Below are 23,285 nucleotides of genomic sequence, written 5' to 3'. Positions count from 1 at the left end.
TTCAGATTCAAAGGTTTCTTTAATATTTCCAGAAATCACACATTGAATCAATTCTTTTATTGTAAACAAGTTTCATCAAGTTTCGAAAATCTATTCGACATAAAATTAATGTTTGTGTTTGAAAACATAAATTAAATATTCATCTGCTAGTTTTTTTTATTTTATTTTATTTCATTTCATTTTGTTTTATTTTATTTATTTTTCCCAATGTGTATAAATTAATTATACTATTGACAGATTTAAATATATTATAATTTATTAAAAATTCTCTTGGAATCGAAAAATATTTTGCTAAAAATTTATTTTTTTATGTAAATGTTTTAAATTATCATTCGTTGTTTTTTTATTTATTCATTTATTATTTTTTTTTTTAAGAAATATGTTTTCCTTTTTAATTGAAAACGCCGGAAAAATGTTTCGATGAATAAAATTCACTTATCGATTTTAACAATTATAAAGAATCGTTTTCGAATATCAATCTCTCGCTTTTAAATCCATGAAATGAATCTATAATTCAATGTTTGTTTATTTGCTTGTTTGTTTTTTTTTTTTTTATATAATTTCATTTTAATTTTAATCATTCTTTCTATCATTCAAAATCTGCATTATAAAAAATTATAATACGAAAATAATAATTTAAAAATAATGATAATAAAGTAATAAATTTAAAAAAGGAATTTAAGAACTTAAACTATATATAGAAACAATTAATAAGAGAAAATTCTTTAAATACTCGAAAGTTTCATTTATTTAACCATGGTGGAAAAATGGCCATTCGAGGGAAGAATTTACATTTCTTTCTTATTCGAAACGATTTCCACCACAGTGAGAAAAGACATTATCGTAAAGATAAAAAGAGAATATGATTTATGATAATTTCTCGAATTCAGTTCCTGTATTCCTTCTGGTTATATGTAAAAATCTTCTATTCTTTCTATTTTATTTTAAAAATAAATAATATTCATTTGTCCAACAATTTTATAAAAATATATTTATAGATTTATGAATCGATCTTAGCATGTTTTATATTTCAACAAATATTTATTGTATAACAATTACTAAGTAAAACTCTTTGTAAAAGATGATGTAGATAAAAATACTTAGAATTATAAAAGCATACTTCAATAAATATCAATAAATTCCAATAGAATTAATAAAAATAGTTATATGTGCTAAAAAAAAGAAATTTTTAACGAAGAAATTTTTTTATTCATCGGTATATATATTCTTCAACAGATCATATTTTAATATTTTCAATTTAGTAGCTTAAAGTATCATTAATTAATAAAAAAAAAAAAAAGGAGTTTTATATCATCAAACAAAGTTAGTCTCCGATGAAATCTTAAAAAATTCAATTTCAACCCTTTCAACCTCTTTCATGTCCACCCTTTAATCACTTCTAACAAAATTATTTATTCAACAGATTTAGAACAAATTTTTTACCATCAAATAATTTTAACAAAATTATTTTTAATAAATTTAAAATAAATTTTGCTTCAAAAAAACAAAATTCATATCACGTTAAATTTATACAAGAAATAAAATTTATACTACCGACTTGTCGTACACACATTCAACCAATAAACGTCCATATATCACATATAAGAAACACCGTCGAACTATAAATCGTAAAAGAAATTATTTTTTCTTCCTTTCTTTATTTCCTTTTTTATGTCCTATTTTTTTTTCGTTATTTTTACTTATCTCCTTTTTTCTTTCCTTTTATTCTTTTTTATTCCCTTTTTATTTCTTCTTCTTCTTCTTCTTTTTCTTCATCGCTTATTTCGTAATGATACTTTGAAAAAATGGCGCGCAACTTCAGGTGGATCACTTTGTTTATCCGTAAACAATCCTCATCTCGTTTCTTTCTTGTCGTAAGTGCATCTTGTCGTAAGTGGCTACGAGAGAAGACATAAATAATAACGAAAGCCTGTAATTTAACTGCCACGTTTAAATCTAATTACACGGTGTTGAGCAGGAGGGAAAGCCTCGCGTCATTTAATTAAACTTTAAATACGACAAAATAGGTAAGGAGTGATGGTTTCGTTAGATTTTACGATTATACCGGAAAGCTTACGTCTTTCCGCCATTTTTCTTCTTAAAATCGCTTCCCCGACATTGATTCGTTGGGAGGACTGGCGCGATTAATGAGACTTATTGGCAGTCTTAAAGGAAAATTAAAGGAAAGTTGTGGAAAGTTATAGGAATATCGATAATTTCTTTTTTTTAAGGGAGAATAATATCATTTCTTTGAATATTTTGATCGTCAAATCACAAGGAAAAGGTGGAAAAATTTCGAATTGAAAAGGAATGATTTAGTGAAAAATTTGAAATGAAAAGAGTCTAGGGAATTTTGCCAAACTATTGCTTATCTTCACTGTTCGAATACGATATACATGCAGAAAGAATTTCAAAAACGTATATTATTTTTGTTTTTTTAAAATTATTGATAAATTAATAGCTCATTAAAAATCGATCGGACGAAAAAATTTATTTTTTTTTTCACTAGAAATGAAATATAAAAATGTGAGATTCGTTTAAATTTATTCGATCAATATAAGGAAAAAGAAAAATAAATTGTATAGGGCAATGGATATATAGAAAGATTTGAAGCGGAGGAAAATCGAAGGAGAGGGTGAGTTGGGAGGGGGAGGAGGGAAAAACGAATGAAATGAACTCACATTATCGAGAATTCGATTAAACCTTGTCGCGCAAACAACAAATCTTCGCGATTTACGTTCGAAAGGTTTCTAAAGACGTAAACGGAGAAGCGATAAAATAGCGTGACAACTAAATTCTCGAGACACTAGAGATAGAATGTACTCTGATTTTAAAACCACTCTCAAGATGGCTATGATGCTTATATTTTTTAATAAATATCGTGTTAAGAGAATAAAAATTAATAATAAATTGTAAAAAAATATTAGATTATTTGGACAGAATGAAATTGGTTGATGGATTGATTTTTTCCCGTGGATGTTTAAATTTTTATTTGTCATTAAAATTGATATTACAATTTTTTTATTTTTTTACAGATAAATTAAACATGGAATTTTCGTCAAAACCTTTAGATTTGTCTCCTCTCAATATTTGCAACATTCTCAATAATTTAAAATTTCTAATAAATATAATTCTACGCTTCCCTTTCAGTTCGTTTTTCAATCTTCCATTGAGATTACATGAAGTAATATATCTCTCCATTATAAAGTACAATTTCAAAGGTGAATTTAAAATTCTATTTATACACATATATACAAAGAAGATACAAGGGAAAAGAAAAGAAATATTAATTCTATCCTTGCCAATTCATTATAAGCAGAACGATGAATTAATTATTTTCTTATAACAAATTATACTATAAAGAGTAAAAATGATTCTTTTACTCTTAAGAAAGAAGAGATGAGAGAAGCGATGAAACCGAAGCAAAAGACAAGGCAATCAAAGCGAAGAGAAGAGCGGCACCTTAGAAGTGTTGCCTCTAATCACGTTAACCTATTACATAACCATCTTGAACGAAATTTTTCCAACGTACAATTGCAAATTCGAGCGAATTTCTTTCCTTTCGTTTATGCGTGCCAGCGTGAGAAACACAATACCATCGACGAAGGTTTCATTTAACTCTGCCCTCCCATCTCTCCCCCTCCCCCCTTTTTTCACAATTAATTCCTCTAATTCAGGGTTATGGGAATGATCGTGAGAGGTCATGAGTCACTGTTTGCTGACGCAACTATGAATTTCGAGACTGGATTTATTTAATCCCATTGCACAACGACGACTCTCGGGGAATTTATTTAACCCTTTCGTTCGAGGTGTATTTATCCTTTTCGACTTGTAGAGAACGTTATTCCGGAAGAACTTTCAAACTTTCAAATTATGCACAAAATTCTTCTGCATAAATTCATTGATTTATTGTAATATGAAATTTCTTGAATTTAAAATTTTATGATAGATACAAGTTGGGCAGACAGATGTATAAGTTTGAAAGAAAGTTTCAGAAAGTTTCATATTTGTAATAATATATCTCTTCATAATACGAAATCGTATTAACATACATATGAAACGTGGTGTATCTTTTTCCAGACTTTTCGTGAAAAGTTCTTAAAGTAAAATTAAAATTAAAGTAAAATTAATTTTTTAAATTTCAAAAAATTATCTTTCTCCAAATTTTTTTTAAGCATAATTTATTAAAATTAATTCTAATTAATTTAAATTTATCGTATATAAAAATTTTCAAAAAAAGTACACGCGTTGTTAATCGTAATTTTTATTTCTATAAAAACAATCACAGTTTCACAATTTTCCTATTTTAAAATATCGTAAAATAATTCTTCAATTATTCACCCTAAAATAATATAGATCGTGCATCTCTGAAAATTTATATCTATTAAATAATTAATTAAAATTTTTCGATTGAAGAGAACGTTCACAATCAAATTAACTAATCATAGAGATATTTCACATGTATTTTTTCATAAAAAAAAAAAAAAAAAATATATTTGTGATCAACGTTTAAGCGATGACTGAGTAATTCGAACTAGACGTAGTTTGCGAAGACCCATAATACCGGAAGCCATAAATGCTCGAAACATACGCGTGTGTTACGTTCTTGATGTACGCATGAGGTGAGGTAAAATCGAGTGGAAGCAAAGGGAAGGACAGTTCCTTCCCTGTGTCTACAATCTATCAAGGTAAAAATGGAAAATTCATGCAGAACTCGGCAACTTGGCTCGTTGTAAACTCGCTGAGCTTGACAATTTGCATGATAAAAAATTTATATTGACAAAAATCTTGATAATCAGTTGACAGGGATTTCATGCATATTTGCATGAACGATATACATGTACCTTAAGTGACATTGCTTGGTTATTTTGATAATAAGTTGAATTTGAAGTTGAATATTGCTTAAGATTTACTAGGTACGTGTCTAAGCAGAAATCTTATCTCTGAATTTGTAAATTTTTTAAAATTTTTGAAAAATTTTGAAATTTTATAGGTTTTAGAATTTTATTTATAAACTTGTTGAGTTTATTGATTTTAATTTGCGATATTTTAACAATTTTGTTAATTTTAATGACGAATAAATAATTGTAAAATTGGTTTTCTTGATCTTAGAAATATTTTTTTACAGTTGTGTCAAAAAATTTCCAAAATGATATATAAATATAAATTATTCGTTAACATTGGAAAATATTTTATTAAAATCAATGAAATTAACAAGTTTGTGAATAATTATTCCCATTATCTATACTAATTATATAAATTGTATAACTTTAATAAATAATTTTTTAAAAATAAAAATTTAAAAATTTATATATATGTATAGATCCATATTTTTATAAAACAATATTTTTAAAAACGTATTATCAATATTTATTTTATTTATCATCATTTATAGGTACATATTACATACACATTTATTTATATATATTACATATACATTTATTTATAGGTACATATTTTGCATATGTTAATAATTACGTATCAAAATGAAAATAAATATCATTACGATAAAGAAGAAAATAAATAAGGGGAAAATATGGGAAAATGAGCAAATTAAAACTGTTTAAAACGAATTAAACAAAATTATTTCATTATTGTATCGATTATTTTTCCATTTTCATTTTTTTTAGATAATTAAATGAAAAATAAATAGATAGGACGAATAATAATTCAATAGTGCAACAGTAAGTATTTTATTATTTTTCGAATTTTTGATTTTGTATCACTGAAATCGTTATTTCTTGTCTGAAAATATTTTCAACAAACATTGAAATCAATATAGATTTATTTTTGTTGTGCATTTCTGTCTATAAAATTTCACAATTTCTTTTCCAAACGATTTTTTCGTTCGAATAACTTACAAACAATTTAAACATCCAACTCGAATCACTCTGCCTACTACACACGACAATATTTTTAAAATAATTGTTTTATAATCGTGACGAAATACAGATCATAGATACGAGAATAATTTACAGTAGATTTGTAATTTATTGATGGATCAAAGAAAATCACAATATTGAGATCAATGTAATTATTGATGGAGGGTGGAAATATTAATATTTAATGTTGGACAAATGGTCGTAAATGTTATTACATTTATTGTAATGTATTTACTGAAATACATTATTAATCCACCAAAATTTATCAAATTATAATTCATATTATTAAACTTATTCATTATATCTATCTTTTGTTCGTCAATTAAAATAAAAATATCGATTAGAAATAAATTTTGATGTGTTTGATCGATAAATAAGATTTTTTGGTAATTAAAAAATCGTGTATTCTTCTTTCGTAAAAAGAATTGAATTTATTTTTTGAATAATTTTAAATTTTGATATTATTTCCTTCCCAAAAAAAGGAAAAATCCAAAAAATAATTACAAAAAGCAATTATCACTGTTCAATTAATTATATTACAAATCGGAATATCGACTAATAATACATTTGAAAATTAAATCTTCTTCGTAATTATTGGAATGTTTCGAATTGTTATTATCGAAATTGAAATTTTAATATATTTATACAAAATTATACGAGAATTTCGATTTTCCCTTTTATCGTTATTCATATTCCTTTGATCAAATGAAAATAGTTTTTTTTTTTTTTTTTTAATTATCTACTATGTAAAAGATTTGCGTATTTTCCATATTTCAACGGATTCACAGTATCGTATACACGTTGTGTTTAATCTAAGTTATAAATAGTGTACTTACGAGTCTTCGATATTTCTGTTTTGAAACGCAAGAATATCCTTTCGATACATGGAAATTATATAAATTTCCATGTAATTTTAACCTAATATTTTTTTTTTCAACGTGAAAATTATGAAATATACTAATATAGTAATTTAATAATTAATATAAATTTTACGATAAATACAATAATGCAAATCCAAGGATTAAATAAATTTTTAAACGAGCTGATTGTTTATTTTTAAAGTGCGATTAAATTTTTTTTATTAATGATATAATAATTTTATTGAGATTAATAAAATTATATTTCATCAGAATAAAATTCAACAAGTAGAAGAAAATTCAAATAATTCGATAAAGATAGAATATTTAAAATTTTATTTGTTATTTCAGAACGTAATACGAAACAAGCGAAATTCAAGAGAATAATGATGATTGTTATCAAATAAATATATAATTAATTTAAATTCATTATATATAATTAATAAACATCAATTATTAACCAAGTATCAATAACGTATTAAAATATGAAATATTTAAATATTTAAAGATGATGTATTCATCAATATATCTCGTTATTTTCTTTTTTCCTTTATCGATAAAATAATCTTTCCATTCGAAATTTTTATTTTTGCTATATAAATAAATTACTATTATGCTATTTTTTGTATATATACGTGATTTTCGATTGACATTTCATTTAGGCAAAATTAAATTCAAATCGATTTCGTCGATCACATTAAAAATTTTACACGAAAATATCCTAAAATCTGCTTCCTCTTCGATTTTTCCTCGATTCGAAAAATAAAATTACGAATTTTATTTATTCTCGCAAATATCGCTTTATCGCAACGTTTACTTTATCACAACCAACTTTTCACCCCCCTCCTTTCCCCATACGAACTCTCACACCATTGCATAATATCGAATCGCGCGTCCATTGTTCACTTTTTTCTCGAGCAATCGTAAATTTCAGCTGAAAGGTACGTGCATAAGTTATCCCTCGTCGGAAAAATTATACCATTGCGCGTATCGTAACAATTGCGGAACGTTTCTCCGGGCTGTAACCAAGGTAGAACACATACTTTTTATTGGAACATTAAACTATCCATTTCGTGCAAATTTCTACAATACGTGTCGACGATTTCCAACACGCGATTTCTCAAATTTCAATGGTTTGGAAAATAATTTTTCCCGTATCCTTAATGTAAAATATCTTTTCAGAATTGATTTGAATTTTATTTTGTTATCAATTGTTGTTGTAGATGAAATTAGGAAGAAAGGAAATTTATCGTGAAGCGTGTGTTATACATTAAAATTAATATATGCGCATAATTCATAATTTCGAAATTATTATTCGCTATTTATCGAATATGATGAAATATAATCCAAGAAGTATATTGTTTTGTCAAAGATAATTAAGTTTCACGATTATAATCTACTGGAAGACCGATACTCCGCCAAGAATTCAGTGATAGAAGCCAAAATGACGCAGCGTTCGTTAGATGCGAATTTGTCTGCATTCATCGTTGCAGAAGATTGGTCATTAAGAAGTTTCGATCTTAATCCCCTCGATTACCGCTCTTGGAATATTTTAGAAGAAGCGGATTACCGTGAATCTCAAAATAATGGAAGATAATCTTGGCGAAAATTTAATATTAACAATATTAAATTTTTTTTCTTGTTTGAACTACCGTGAAACGTGTATAAATGTATGCATTTGTCTTGAAATACATTTATTAAAAATTTGAAAAAAAAGATCTAATAAAAAAATTATAGATCGATTAAATATTTTTTGATTAAAAGTATAATGTTGTTTGGAAAAATTAGTAACCAATAATTCAAAATTTAATTTCTCATGAAAAATTTGTTCCTGAAAGATTCATCGAGAAATAGAAATAATTTAAAATATTATTAAGTATTTTTCTTGTTGAAATTATAAATTGATTATTAAACAATCTAATTGGGAAATATTTTAGGTATTACAATTAGTAATTCCATGATTAAACATCTCTGTTTATTGAGGGAGAATCAAATGCAATTCATAATAAATTATATAATCCTCAATTGCTCAAAATATAATACATTTCACGTTAAACAGAAGTAGAAGAGCTTAGAGTTTAAGCTCGTATTAAATATAAATTAGGTAAATTAGAAATTTATAGAAATCTATAATTTGTTCAAGTTCAATAAATGAATCAAATCAAAATAAATACAAATAAATAAATAATAAAACGCAAATATATTTTAATGTGATAAAATAGTGTTCGAAAATTATTATATATTAATAATTTCATAATTGAATTATTGTTTCAGTGACTGTACAAGCAGACAGAATGGGCATTATACCGCGGAAATTTACGAGATTCTTGATTTCCTCTGAGCCCGAAAGCGAAGAAGACACGGCAGAAAGTGGCATCTTTGATCTCCAAGATGATCTGTTAACGAAATATTCGGAAAATTGCCCGAATACTGTGGTAGAAATGTCGATGGTGTCTAAAGAAGAAATTTCCGTGGCCTGGACCAGTCCTTCCGAAGGTAGCGGTTGCATATTTATCAGGTGAAGGGATATTTTAATAACAAGCATGAAAATGGAATATATTCTTGAGCATGAGAGATGTAACAATGTAGTTAGAAAATGTTGCAATAATCTATCCATTGTGCAGCTTTCAAAATCAATGCAAAAATAGATCAACACCTTTATTCCTTATTCAATAATATCCATTTAAATGCAAAACTTATATATAAAGAAAGATGAAGGTTACAAATTTTTTAATTATTAAAAATAATTAGAAAATAATTCATCTTTCCAATCTTTTCCAGAATAAAATAATATCTTCGTTTTCAATAACTTTAATCAACAAATTATTCTTTTTCTAGTATAAGAAAGGATGAAGATCAAGTTATTTGATTATCATAAAAGCTAGTCTCAAGAGTGATTAAAAAAATATTGTAGTTTAATAACATAATACCTAACACAAAGCATTCCTTTGCCTATTATCAAAGAAGAAGAAGTTAAGATTATAAGTTTTCTGATTATTATAATAATTAATCAAAAAGTAATTGAAAAATATCAATTCAAAAACTCATTTCATTTCAATCAATTCCTATATTCATCTCGAATTAATACAATCTTGGAATGTAGATATGATAACATAAATATTCTTCCATTTGTTCTTCTCCTATAGAGCGACGATATTGGAAACCCCTGATACATGGTACATGGACGATCCGAATTTAGTCCTAAAGATATGTCAAGATTCGAAAGCTGAGGCGGATAACCAAGGACCAGTTTTGAATGAATGCTGTGCTTGCGACGAGGCGAAGTACGAAGTTACTTTCGAGGGACTTTGGTCTAGAAATACTCACCCCAAGGCACGTGAGAAGGAGAGAGAGAGAGAGAAAGAGCACGACAAATAAAATCGACAAACAGAAATGCATAGAACCGATATCGATCCATCGCGTTTAAACGTCGATGTGATACGTTAAAGCTTTCGAATGGTCGTTGAAATCAAAGAGATCGTTTTTCTTTTTTCAATTTATTTTCTCTTTTCTCGTTTCCTTTTATTCTTTTCCATTATAAATCTAAGGAAATTGTGTCCCTTAGTTGGAATGAAGTTCTGGATTAGAAAATTTTATTTTACATCTTTTTCTTATATTAATGGTTTAATAATAGAAATGTCTCTTGTCCACTTTTAATCATGAAATTTAAAAATTCTTGATTTCAAGAGATATGAATAATTCTATAATATTTATTAAAGTAAAAGTTCTATATAAATATAGAATTAATTTACACATATTGATACATATTATATAGGTACACTAATCACATGTATTGATATACAATCAATACTTTGTTTTTATATATTTTAATAATTTATTTTCAATTGAAAACTATAGAAAGAAAATTTAATAAATAATAATAAAATATTTTTTTAAAGATAAAGATTTTACATCTTTTACTTCATTTAGTAGCTAAAAGATATCGTTTTAATATATTAAAATTAAAAAGATAAAGATCTAATAAATTTCAAAATATAATTATAAATATACAAAAAAATATCTTTACAAGTTTAGTTTTAAAATTTCTCATTTATAAAAATTAAAAAATATAATTTATTCGATTTCTCTCAAGAGGTTTTCAATTTATTAATTTGAAACTTTGATAAAATGAAAAAGGATATTATTGTATATTATCTCGAATATCGAGACATATGAGAATTGGAGAGGAATTATTTCAATTTCAATTCTTAACAAAGAAAGGGGATGCTATTTTATTGATGTAGGAATTGAGTTACCTTATAATGTGGAAATGGGTCAGAAAAATGTTCCATAAAACTTTCTTTCAAGTTGGAACAATGTAAAACTCGTATTGTATAACAACATTATAGAGAGACGTTGCCATCAGTAGAATTGCATCTGTGGTGCATTTATTTTAACGATTTTCGATATTCTGTCAAAATAATATAAGAGATATTTAAAGAGATTCATATATTTAACTTGAAATTATTCAAAACTTAAAACTAAATATACATTTCAAAGTTTTACATGTATTATTATATATTACATATACATATATTTTATAGAAATTTATTATTCATCGAAATATATAATAATGATTAATAAAAATATTTCTATTTTTATTAATATTATTGATAAATATTTATATGAATGATAATATATTCCTTTAAATTAGATTTTCTTTATTTTTACAGGATTTTCCTAGCAAAGGATGGATCATTCGATTTTCAGATGTCATTGGAGCATCACACACAGTAGATTATAGATTTTGGGAATATAATGGCATGGCTAGTACTGGTTTGCAACAAGTGGCCGAATTTGGATTAACCAGAAAATTAGAATCCGAATTAAAGAATCAAGTACAATTTTTTATTAAAACATTTAATTTAAATGTTTTCCTTATTTTTTTTTAACATAAATTAAAGGTCATAAATTTTTATTGATTTAAATTAATTTTTTTATTTAAGAATAATATAGAAAAATATATAATAATAAGAAATATAATAATAATTATAATTATTTTATAATGAGAATAAATTTTTTATTTTAAATTATAAGAAATTAATTAAATTAATTTTATTATATTAAATTAATTATGTTAATAAATATTAATAAAAATATTTTATTTTCTTATAGAGTGATCATATTAGGACTATAATCAAAGCCAGAGGAATAAGTTACCCCAATGTTACTGGTAAAACTTTTGCAGTCTTCCGCGTTGACCAGAAACATCATCTTATGTCTTTGGTGTCCATGATTGGTAAGATTATTTCATGAAATAATATATTTATTTATTATACTAATTTATATTTATAATTTAATTTATATTTATTTATAATTTCTTTTATAGTGTAATTATTATTAGTAAAACTTAAATCATTAAATTTTATAACAAAATAAATAATGACAAATTATTTAACTACTTAATAAAAAATTTAAAGAAAAAAATGTAATTTGTAAATTGGTAGTAGCATCTTGAAAATATTTCAAAATGGAATTTTAAAAAATTTCGTACATTCCAATGTTCTCTCTATATTATATTGAAATAATGAAGTTTTTCTTTAAAATATAAAATATAAAAACTTGATTTTATAGATCCTTCACCGGATTGGATAGTCGGAGTTTCAGGTTTGGAGTTGTGTCAAAGTAATTGTTCGTGGATTGAACATAAAGAACTTAATTTATACCCATATGACGCAGGCACTGATAATGGGATCACATACTTGGTAATATTTTCTTCATAAATAATTTACTTTACAAAATATTTAATACATCTCTAAATATTTTCACCTTTCTAGTCACCAGATTCACCAACAGAGCCACAAGAAGCCATTCACCGAATAACTTCGAGTTATCCAAATGATTCGAGATCTCCTTTTTACGACCCTTCTGGTTTAGATATGAAGCCTCTTGCCAGGCTTTACTTGAATCGACAAAGACTTTATGAGAAAACCTGTGAAGAGATTCCAGGAGATGCAATGAACACAGGTACACCTGACAAAAAACGCAGAGACAGCAAGTATTATTTTTTCTTTTTTATTTATTTTATTTTCTACTAATCACTAACCATAGAGATATACATAGATCATAGTAATTTAATGAATTTTTTATGACGAATTTTTTATAAGATTATGTTTTCATATCATGTCTTTAAATAATTTTTAATATATTTTAAATACTATTTATTTTTATTTTTATTTACTATTATTTTTATATTTTTTTGCATTTTTTCTGAAATTTTTATTTAAAAAAATACTATAAATAGATGATATATTAGTCACTATTTATAAAAAAAAAATTTCTTAACACTTGCAATAACTAATTTTCATTATATCATAATAATAATAATAATAATTAAAATTTTGTTAAATTAACATTTAATTATTATTTCTAAATATTACTAATTATAAGAGGATTTTATTACACTATTATCATAAGATTTGTTTATTAAAAGCGTTTATGCAACACAAATACACGAACACATTTCCAGAAGCGACAAGCAATATAATTTTTGACGTATGCAGAAGCCTGTAAAGTGACATCATGGGCCCCTTGGGAGGCTTGTTCTGTGACATGCGGTCGTGGCACCCGTCTTAGACAAAGATTCTACGAGGACAAAGCTGCTGCGACGCAGAACAAGTGCAACGTCACTCTAACTAGCAGGGCGAAGTGCCAGGGAGAGATCCCTCACTGGTAATTGCTGATTTTATTAAAATAATTAATGAGAGAAAATTATTTTTCTCTGATCAATTTTTTATTTTTTATTTTTTTAGTTTTAAAGATTTACCGAATAACATCTCTTTATATTAAAAAAAAATTAATTTCAAACATTGAAAAATATAATAAGATATTTTATTTTGCAAATTTCTCTTTCAAATTCATGTATTTTAAGATTTTTAAAAAATTTTTTAATACAAGAAATTCCAAATATTATAAAAATCAAACAATTTAAAACTTTCGAAATATTCTTCCACTCATATTAAATCGATTTTATGGCTAAATTGATATTCACTTCAATTTGGTTCAATTAATAACAATTTTAATTTGATTAAAAACAATTTAATTTGAATCTCCAAAACAGTTAAGTCTGTGATGCCGATTTATTTGCAATTTAAGAACCAAAATCGTAAGGAACACAGGATTGAATGTACTCACAGTTTTATAATCTAGACATAATACAAACTTGTTGGAATTTTAACGAACCTGCATTGTGTCGTATCACTTTCAATTCGTTTATACAACTCGTTAAAATCTCAAGAACTTATATTCATCAAAAGTCTTTAGAAAAAGCACTACCTATTCTATGAATTTTATACGAGGATTATCAATCTTATGATTTCACGAAAAATTTTTAAAATTTTTTCACGTTCACGTGGAAAGAAAGAATTGAAAATAATAAATTATTAAATTAATTATTCGTTACAGCAATAATAGAGGGCGAGATGCAGGTATTCTGGAGACAGAGAAATGCGCGTTACATGATTGGAGTACTTGGAGTTCCTGCAGTGCAACTTGCGGGGATAGCCACAAGACAAGATCACGGAATTTTAAGTACAAGAAGCATCTTAAAGAGTGCAAATCAATCCCTAACGGACCGGTACTTCAAGAAACAATTGCTTGCGAGTACGTTCAATGTCCCGATATGGATAAGGACGAGGTAAGCGAGTCGCCTAGTCAGGAAGAGGAAAATAAAAATAATGAACAAGACAATGATAATGAAGAAGATTACGAGGGAGAGGCACCGGTGATGGAGGTAACTGAGAAATGGCAGCAGGTACAGAACTAGTTTACAACTTATTAATCGATAATTAACCAAAAGAAATGTCGCAAAGCACATATAACTTTTGGCTATAATTTCATTGACCAGGAAATAGAATGAGGAAATTATCTAAAACATGGAAAAAATATCATTTACTAATTGAAACTGCTTGTATGCAAATTAATGATTACTTGATAATAGTAAAATATAATTTTGAAGTATATTGAGTGATTCTAAATGAATATACATATAGCTCTATTTAAAGTGAAAATATATATAAGAAAATTTTATACTTTAATAATTTTTAGTATTTTATCATACGATTTTCTACGATTTTCACAAATGCATCATGTTTGCAAAATGCAAGGAAGATTATGCATGAAGATTATATACGATATAAATCAATCTATAAGATTTATAATTAAAATTTTTAATTAAAATTTAATAATTTATAAAAAAAGATTAATATCTATTAGATTTATATATATATATAATATAAATATCTATATAAAAAATATCAATAAATAAATAAAATTTGCTATTATTTGCGTACAAGTATCTTTAAATTTTCACTGAAATTTCAAAATTATAATTATAATTTGTTTATTAAATAATAACTATTAAATAATAAAATTTTTCTATTATACTTTCAATTATTTACTTAATTTTATTTTTAAGAAAATAATTTTTAAATAATTGAATTGTAAAAATTTATAATTTATAAAGTGAATTGCAATTATTATATATATTTCCCATGATAAAGAACAAATTAACTCGTTCTAAATCAAATTATTAAAAAAATACTTAACACATAGAGAATAAAACAATATATTTTTTTATGAATTAACTTTATTTTTTATATAAATAAATAAAAAATTAATAATGAAATTAAAAATTTATCAAGTATGATTAAATGAAAAAGAAGACAATTGTTTTGTTCTCTTTTTTTTGTCAAATAACAAAAATAGTTAATTCATTGTTATTCATAGAGATTATTAACAAATTATTAAACTTGATAATCATAGCAATAACAATATCATATGATATTCGAATCATTAATAATCTCGAATTGTTTAGAATAATCGTTTCACGTAAATCATACCTGCACCATTTCTCACAATCTATCTATCCATAATACTGGCATCCTCACGTAAGTCGAAAATTAATTTCAAATGTTAAAAATTACCAATTGATTCTTTTGTATATAAGATATATTTTATATGTAATTTTAATTAAAATTAATAGTAATTTAATTACCAATTTATTTTTCTTAGTAATTTGAAATATTTCATTAGTTTAAAATCAAATAATTAATATTTAAATGAATTAAAATAAATTCAATCAAAAATATTATTTTTCAAATATTTTTTTTATGAAAAATATTATATTATTATTCCAACATTTGTCAATTTCTATTATTTATTTAAGAAATTCATATGTGTACCTATATTTATTAATTAGTACTATATTTATTAATTAATATATATATTTATTAATATTTTTCATTTTTCTTTATTTTAAAATATAAAAAATCCTTTTTATTGATTATCATTTTCATTTTTCTTCCTTATTTATAATTTTGATAATAAAGTAGAAATGATTCATTTTATTTTTCATTTCATATTTCATTTAACACATTTTTTTATCATCAAATATTTTAATGTTATCAAATAATTTATTTATTTTTAATAAATGCAATCGTTCCTATTCTATTTATACATTATATTCTTACAGCGTGTTATAACATTTTTTCTTTATCATAACATATAATTTTAGAAAAAAAAAATGATTTATTTAAAAAACTAATGCTAGTTAATTAAAATTTTAATCACTACGTAATATTTAACTCTTTATACTCTTATATAATTATATTATATTAATTAAAAATAATTGTCATTCAAAATAAATTAATAATAATATCAAAACTGATTTCTAATTAAATATATAAATATATTAATTTAGAATTATTTTATTAGAAAAAAAAATTAATATTAATTTAGAATTATTTATTAAATAAATCAGATTAAATAAAATTAAATAAAAGAAAGTGTAAAGGATTAAATAAAATTAATATTTTTCAAATAGAAATTTAATTTGTTAATTTTATTTATTTTTTAATTAGAATTGCCCTGAAGAACGTTATACCCAATGGTCCTTATGGTCTCCCTGCAGTTCTACCTGCGGCCCTGGCATACAATTAAGATTCAGACTCGTGAAAGAGGGAAATATAGGGAGCTATGACGAGAATTTAAATCGTGAAGAGTGCAAACGACAACAGGCTACATGTGTAGCCAGCATTCCAACATGTAATATTACAAAAGAAGAAGCAGAAAGTAAGAAAGTTGAAAAATATTTATTGAACAATTTTTAATTCAAACTAAGAGCAAAATTAATTTTTAAATATGAAAAAATATATCTTTATAATATTTCTTGATAATGTTATAATTAATAATTCTTTCTAAATAATTCTTTCTAAAATTGTAAATGATACTTTTATTTTATTATTATTATATTAAAAAATCAAATTGCAAAAAAATTATAAATATTAACCGCTTTTTTAGCATATTTTTTTCATAAAATGCAAAAATAAAAATTCAGATTAAATTAAATGAATCATTTTAGATCATTATTTTGAATATCGCGAATATTCATAAGAATAAAAAAATAAATTTTATATATATGTATATTAATATTTAAATAATATATATATATATTATTTATGTGCATTAGAAAATATTAAAATATTATCTTTATAAAAATAAGAAAAAAAAATTACAAAAATAATATTATTACTGAAACAATGAGATTTTTTTTCAATATCATGAAAAGCAAAAAAAAGAAAAGTCTACAAATTGTTGAATTGATTTCAGAGATCTGCAATGAATCAATGGAAAAAGGACGATGCAATAGTAACATTATACGTGTATATTTTGACAAACAAACGGGTCAATGTCGTAGATTTAGTTATTCCGGCTGTGATGGAAATCGAAATAATTTCGAAACTGAAAAATATTGCAATGAGATTTGCGGTGACTTTCAGAGTAAGTTTCCTAATTTAGCCTTTTTTTATTTATCATTTTATTTATGAATTTATTAATAATTGAAATAAGAATTATTTAAAAGATAAATTAAAACTTTGACATTTTATTAAATTTTAACATAAATTTTTTTATTCTTCTAATTTCAAATTAACTTAAGAATTTAAATTTCTCGTAATTAAAAATAGTAAATGTAATTATTTAAAGATTTTGAATTTGCGTTTTTTTAACAAAATGTTTGCTATTATTCTATGCATGCTTGCTTATAAAACAAATGTAGGAGAGTCAAGGGGAAATATATCGACTATGACGAAAAATTATAAAGTATCGCTCAGCAGTGTTCTCAGTTATCACATACCTGTGCAGGGCCAACGCAGCATGAAGACAAAGCGAGCTCATCATGGTGATGCTAATTAGCTTACTAGCAAATTGCATTAATTTGCACTATAAATTAAATTATCAATCTTTTTGGTCTTAATTTTGATTTCCATAAATAAGAATTTATCATTTTTTGTATATTTTGTTATATTTACTTTTTTTTATTAACTTATACATATTTCTTATTTATTCATTTATTTATTTTATTTAAAAATAAAAATTATTAAAATAATTCAAAATAAAAAAAATTATTTTGATCACTTTTTTAAAAAAATTTAATTTTTTCATTATAAATTTCAAAATTATTTGATTAAGTATTATTATTGAATATCATTGAAAATTAATTATTGAAAATTTATATTAAAACATAAATAATTAATAATTTCAATATTATTTTAATGATAATTTCATTGCCGAAAAAATTTTTAAAATTTGTATGTTTTATGTTTTGTTTCTGGTTTTTATATTTGTATAAATTAATATTGAATTTAATAAATTTCTATTTATTTGGAAATTTTTTGTTTTTTTATATTATATATATATTTTTTATAATAATATATAAAATATTTTCTTGCAGAGAAATTAAAATTCAAAGGCATACAACCAGATAGTCAAGTGATAGAATTATCTAATATTGCGAAAGATATCGATTGTCAAATATCCAATTGGAGTAATTGGTCTGCATGTGCAGGATGTCGTGGATACACTGAGAGTACAAGACAAATTCAGGTAAATAATTTTTTTATATTTATAATCTATAAATCTTTTTAAAAAGTACTAAGTCTATTTAATCATAAATATAATCTAAATTATCTAAATTATGTAATGAAAATAGTGTTATTTACAATTAATTGAATTTGCAATTCAAATTAATTGTAATCTATTTTTAAAAATGATTTTTAAAAAATCAATTTTTACAAAAAAATTTGGAAAAATTTAGTGAATATTTTAATGAAATTTATAGTTTATTATATAAGAATGAGTATAATTTTATTTGATTTATATAATTAGGTATATTCTAAAGGCAATGGTAAGAAATGTCCGCAAAAATTACATCGCAAAAGAAAATGTCATAAAATTCCACCTTGTTGTAAGTATTACTAAAATAATTTGATCAAATTTATTTATGAAAATGGGCTAAATAAAATTAAAATTCGCAGCTTTACAAGGTGATGAACTAAGACGACGCACATATCGTGATCGATATTCGAGAAGAGAAGAAAATCAAAGTAAGTATTGATTAATTGTATAATTATTATTGTATAATTGTATAATTAATTGTATTATTATTCTTTATTATGTTAAATAATTATAGTTGAATATTTTTTAATTTTTCATTATTAAGCCAATATTTATATTTTAAACATATTCTCAAAGCTATTTTGAGAAAATTAATTAAATTCTTATTCTATAAATGATTTTTAAAATTTTTAATGTTGAAATCTAATTAAAACTTGAATCTGATATTTATATTTTCAATAATAAGTATACATGAATAATGAATAAGCATGAATAATTTATGAATATAAAAGCATTTTTCCTAATTTATTTAATTATATATATACTAAGAAAAATATTCAAATCATTAGAAAAACAATAATTCGGCATAAAAATGAATTATTTATGAAGAAATTCTAAATATAAAGAAAAAATAATATTTAAAAATGGCTTATGAAATAACCAAATAAATATAATATTATATAATTACCAAAATTAGTTTCAGTTGATTGCAAAATGACACAATGGTCTAGTTGGTCACATTGTACAGCAACTTGTGGAAAAGCATCACAATACAGAACAAGAATAGTCAAAATTCAATCTGTTGGTCCAAAAAGTAAACCATGTTCTCATATGATAGAGAATAGAAAATGTCATACAATAGAATGTCCATAATAATGTTTATCCATTTTTATTTTATTATTTATTTTAAAACATATTTCAATTTAAAATTTTACTTATGTATCATTAAATCAAGCACAATAATGAAATAAATATAATATGAAATAAAATTTTGCTATAATTCATATTCATATAGAAATTATTCTAAAACATTACAATATTTACATTACAAAATTCTTTATAATAACATATTTTTGAAAAATATTCAATATAAAAAAAAATGACAATCAATATTGATATTATTTGATCATATTATGATATGATAAAATCATTGAGAATGCTTGATACATTGATACATATTTTAGGATTGAAATTTTAATTTAATTTTTTTATTATTTTAATTGCAAAACATAAAATAAAAAAATAACTTTAATAATATAAATATATTCTGATAAATTTACGTGGAATATAATATTTTAGATTATAGATCTAATAACAATATATTTCGAATATATATTAAAAAAATTATTTTATTTTACTTTATAAGATAAATATTAAGAATATGAATTTAATTCTATATAAGGAATATAATTTCTATGAATGAATGATTTTCACCTATTGAATTTCACCAATTTATACGCACAAAATATTCTATTACATTTTTTATATTTTTTGCTTTAATTTTTTTTTTAATATTAATTTAACATTGAAAAATAATATTAATAAATAATTATAATTATAAAATCAATTAATATTTTATTTATATATAATATAAATAATTCTTTCAATCAGAAAGAATTATATTTCAATTAGTCATAAAAAAATAAGAAATTATTATCAGGATTTATAGTAAAAAATGTATAAACTATGTTACACATAATTAACTATACTATATTATATTAAATTTAAAAAAAAACAAATATAAACTGTTTTATGCAAAAATAAAATGTAATAAATCAATATTTCAATTATTATCAAAAGATGTGTCATCTCTTAAATATTTTAAAAAACAAAACAATCAATATAGTAATGATACATATTTCTCTGTATAAGTATTATAAAATATATATTTGTGGCATTTATAAAATTTAAGAAAATATAGATCTCAGTTTAAAATCAAATATTTATTTTTAATGTTTATTAAAATTGTATATTTAAGATTTAAATAAAATTAATTTAAAAATAAAATAAAACAAATTTTATCAACTTGGCAGAAATATTTGTAAATGATTCTTATATATTATTATCAAAAAACTTAATCTATTCTATAAAAATAAATATAATATTATATTTTTACTTTTTTTTATACTTTTTTTTTTTAAATAATTGCAATATACCAAATACTTTTGATATTGCTTTTAATAATATAAAAAATAATAAAATATAATAGCTTAGATAAAAAGTATAATATCACATCATGTTATAAATATAATAATTTCAAATTTTAAAATTAAAATTTTGAATCAATTTTTGCATTATTTTACTTTAGTTGAGATAATTTTGTTAATAAAATAAAATACATATTAATATTATTTTATTTTTATACAATATTTATTAATTGTACATTCTTTCTTTTTATTTTTATTAATATATTAATTGTATGATTAAACTTTTAGATAATAATATACTTATATACATATTACATATCGCTAGATAATAAGATCATTGTTTATTAAACAAATTAATGTATTCACTTATATTTGACAATAATAATATTATATTTAATATGATACTAAATGAAATTCAAAACTTTGTTTTTATTTAAATTCAATACATAATCAAAATAAGAATCATTATTAATAATTAATATTACAACTTAACATTACAAGCATAAAATTTATTTAATATTTATTGTATAATAATTAGTGCTAAAATATATTTTTAAATATTATTATGAATTATTTATAAGAAATTATTTCGATTTAAAAATGACTAGTTTTGAATCTCATTTTAATGTTCAAAGATAGTGTAAGATATTATAAAGCAATAAATTTAAAATTATTGTCCATTTTGTTATTTAATATTTTAAATTATAAGATTGAAAATATACATCATTTAAGTTTTAAATATAATTTTATGAATATAATAATTTTTTATGTGTATGACATTAATTTATATTATATAAAATTTTACAAGATAAATTCTTATACTATACATATATGTATATATTTTAATTCATTATTTATTTTATAAAATTATAATATGATTCTACTATATTTGTTAATATTTTATATATTTCTATTTTAAGACATATCAAACAGTATTATCTTTTGAAGAAATATTTTCATTTTCTGATGGAGAATATATAAATACAGTATTACTTCCTTTTTTTTTTTCTTCTGAAAATATTCCCTGTACTTTGCTTTTTACATTTTTTATTATCCCATCCTATAAAATGAATTATATTTTAAATTTATTAGTAAAAATTAAACAATATCAATTAATATTTTTAATAAATATTACAAATAAATATTCAATTTAATATATTCATTATTAATAATGTAAATATTAAATATAGATTATAAATAAAGTTGTAATTAATAATTAGTGTTCATCTTTTTACCCGTATTCCATCAGGATGAATAAAAAATATTTTAACCTTATGTTTTTTCTTTAATACTTTGTTAATATTATTGATTTTTACATTTAAATCATAATCCATTATATCACTTTTTATGGTAAATAATTTAGTGGATTTTACTTTTTTTTTATCACATTCTTTTTCTTTCTTTTCTTTTTTCTCTTCTTCTTTTTCTTCTTCTTTAATTTTTGAATATTCTACAAGTTTATAAATTTGTCTATTGTTTTTAGATTCATCACTTACATGTACTAATTGAAGATTTCGGCGATCAGCTAATTTTTCTGCATCTTCTAATTGAGTAATAGTTATAGAATTGTTTGGATGTATAAGAGTAATTTTAGGTATTTTTGGACTCTTTTTTTTCTTTTTATCAGTTTTTTCTTCTAAGTCATCCACATCATTTAAATTAAAATTTATATTTTGATGCCATAAAAAATTATTTTGAACATACTGAATTTTTTTATTTTCATTTTTGATTAAAAATGATTTATTTATCCTAAATATAAATCGTGTTCCTAATAATCGTAACATTATTAATGCTTCTAAGTAATATTTAAATGTACTGAAAATAATTTACTATATTGTTAAAAATTAGGTTAAGTTATCATTTGTTTTAGTTGTTTTTTTTAACTATTAAGAATAGTTAATAATTGAATAATTAATTAACTAATTTTATCATTTTATTTATTTTTCAATTTTAATCTTATACAATTGAATTTATAAATATTATAAATATTGTATAAATAAAAAATTATATAAATTTTAAAACTGAAGTTTTTGAAATTATAAAATAGTATATATAATAAAATGAAGCATAATTTTTAAAAAATCTCATATTAAATATTTCTTTTCAGTTAAAAATATTTATAAAATATTTTTTTAATGGAACTATTCAATGGAACTATCACATTATATAACAATTTTAATAAAAATCCCTAGTATATTCTTTTATTTATATATCTTAATTTTTAT

At 22.5% G+C, this 23,285-nt stretch overlaps 2 protein-coding genes across 11 annotated transcripts in view; one reads left to right on the top strand and one right to left on the bottom strand.

Annotated features, from left to right (window-relative positions):
* The window catches only part of LOC413185 (spondin-1), a 31,262-nt gene extending 11,251 nt beyond the window's left edge, over positions 1-20,011 (top strand). For 5 of the 10 annotated variants that reach the window (XM_006559627.3, XM_006559622.3, XM_006559623.3 and 2 more), the window contains exons 3-17: positions 9,014-9,257; positions 9,886-10,072; positions 11,413-11,577; positions 11,855-11,978; positions 12,314-12,444; positions 12,517-12,733; positions 13,243-13,411; positions 14,144-14,492; positions 16,600-16,810; positions 17,348-17,518; positions 17,796-17,918; positions 18,471-18,622; positions 18,905-18,983; positions 19,054-19,122; positions 19,611-20,011. In XM_006559627.3, coding sequence (XP_006559690.1) covers positions 9,014-9,257; positions 9,886-10,072; positions 11,413-11,577; positions 11,855-11,978; positions 12,314-12,444; positions 12,517-12,733; positions 13,243-13,411; positions 14,144-14,492; positions 16,600-16,810; positions 17,348-17,518; positions 17,796-17,918; positions 18,471-18,622; positions 18,905-18,983; positions 19,054-19,122; positions 19,611-19,786 — 2,567 coding nt within the window. In that variant the 3' untranslated portion in view covers positions 19,787-20,011. The remainder of the gene's footprint in view (positions 1-9,013; positions 9,258-9,885; positions 10,073-11,412; positions 11,578-11,854; positions 11,979-12,313; positions 12,445-12,516; positions 12,734-13,242; positions 13,412-14,143; positions 14,493-16,599; positions 16,811-17,347; positions 17,519-17,795; positions 17,919-18,470; positions 18,623-18,904; positions 18,984-19,053; positions 19,123-19,610) is intronic. The other 5 variants (XM_006559624.3, XM_006559628.3, XM_016913737.2 and 2 more) reach the window with 5 other exon arrangements.
* A 1,879-nt stretch (positions 20,012-21,890) lies between these two features.
* On the bottom strand, positions 21,891-22,938 carry LOC102654108. The gene is made up of 2 exons (XM_006559621.3): positions 22,557-22,938; positions 21,891-22,120 (listed from the first exon to the last, which is right to left on the bottom strand). Exons 1-2 carry the CDS (start codon positions 22,842-22,844, stop codon positions 21,986-21,988), a joined length of 423 nt encoding a protein of 140 aa, XP_006559684.2. The 5' UTR covers positions 22,845-22,938; the 3' UTR covers positions 21,891-21,985.
* Between the last annotated feature and the right edge of the window lie 347 nt (positions 22,939-23,285).

The sequence above is a fragment of the Apis mellifera genome, linkage group LG8 (genome assembly GCF_003254395.2).
Source record: "Apis mellifera strain DH4 linkage group LG8, Amel_HAv3.1, whole genome shotgun sequence".
In the NCBI taxonomy this organism is placed as follows: Eukaryota; Metazoa; Arthropoda; class Insecta; order Hymenoptera; family Apidae; genus Apis; species Apis mellifera.
The sequence above is the reverse complement of the archived record's forward strand: the minus strand, read 5'-3'. Positions and strand labels throughout refer to the sequence as shown.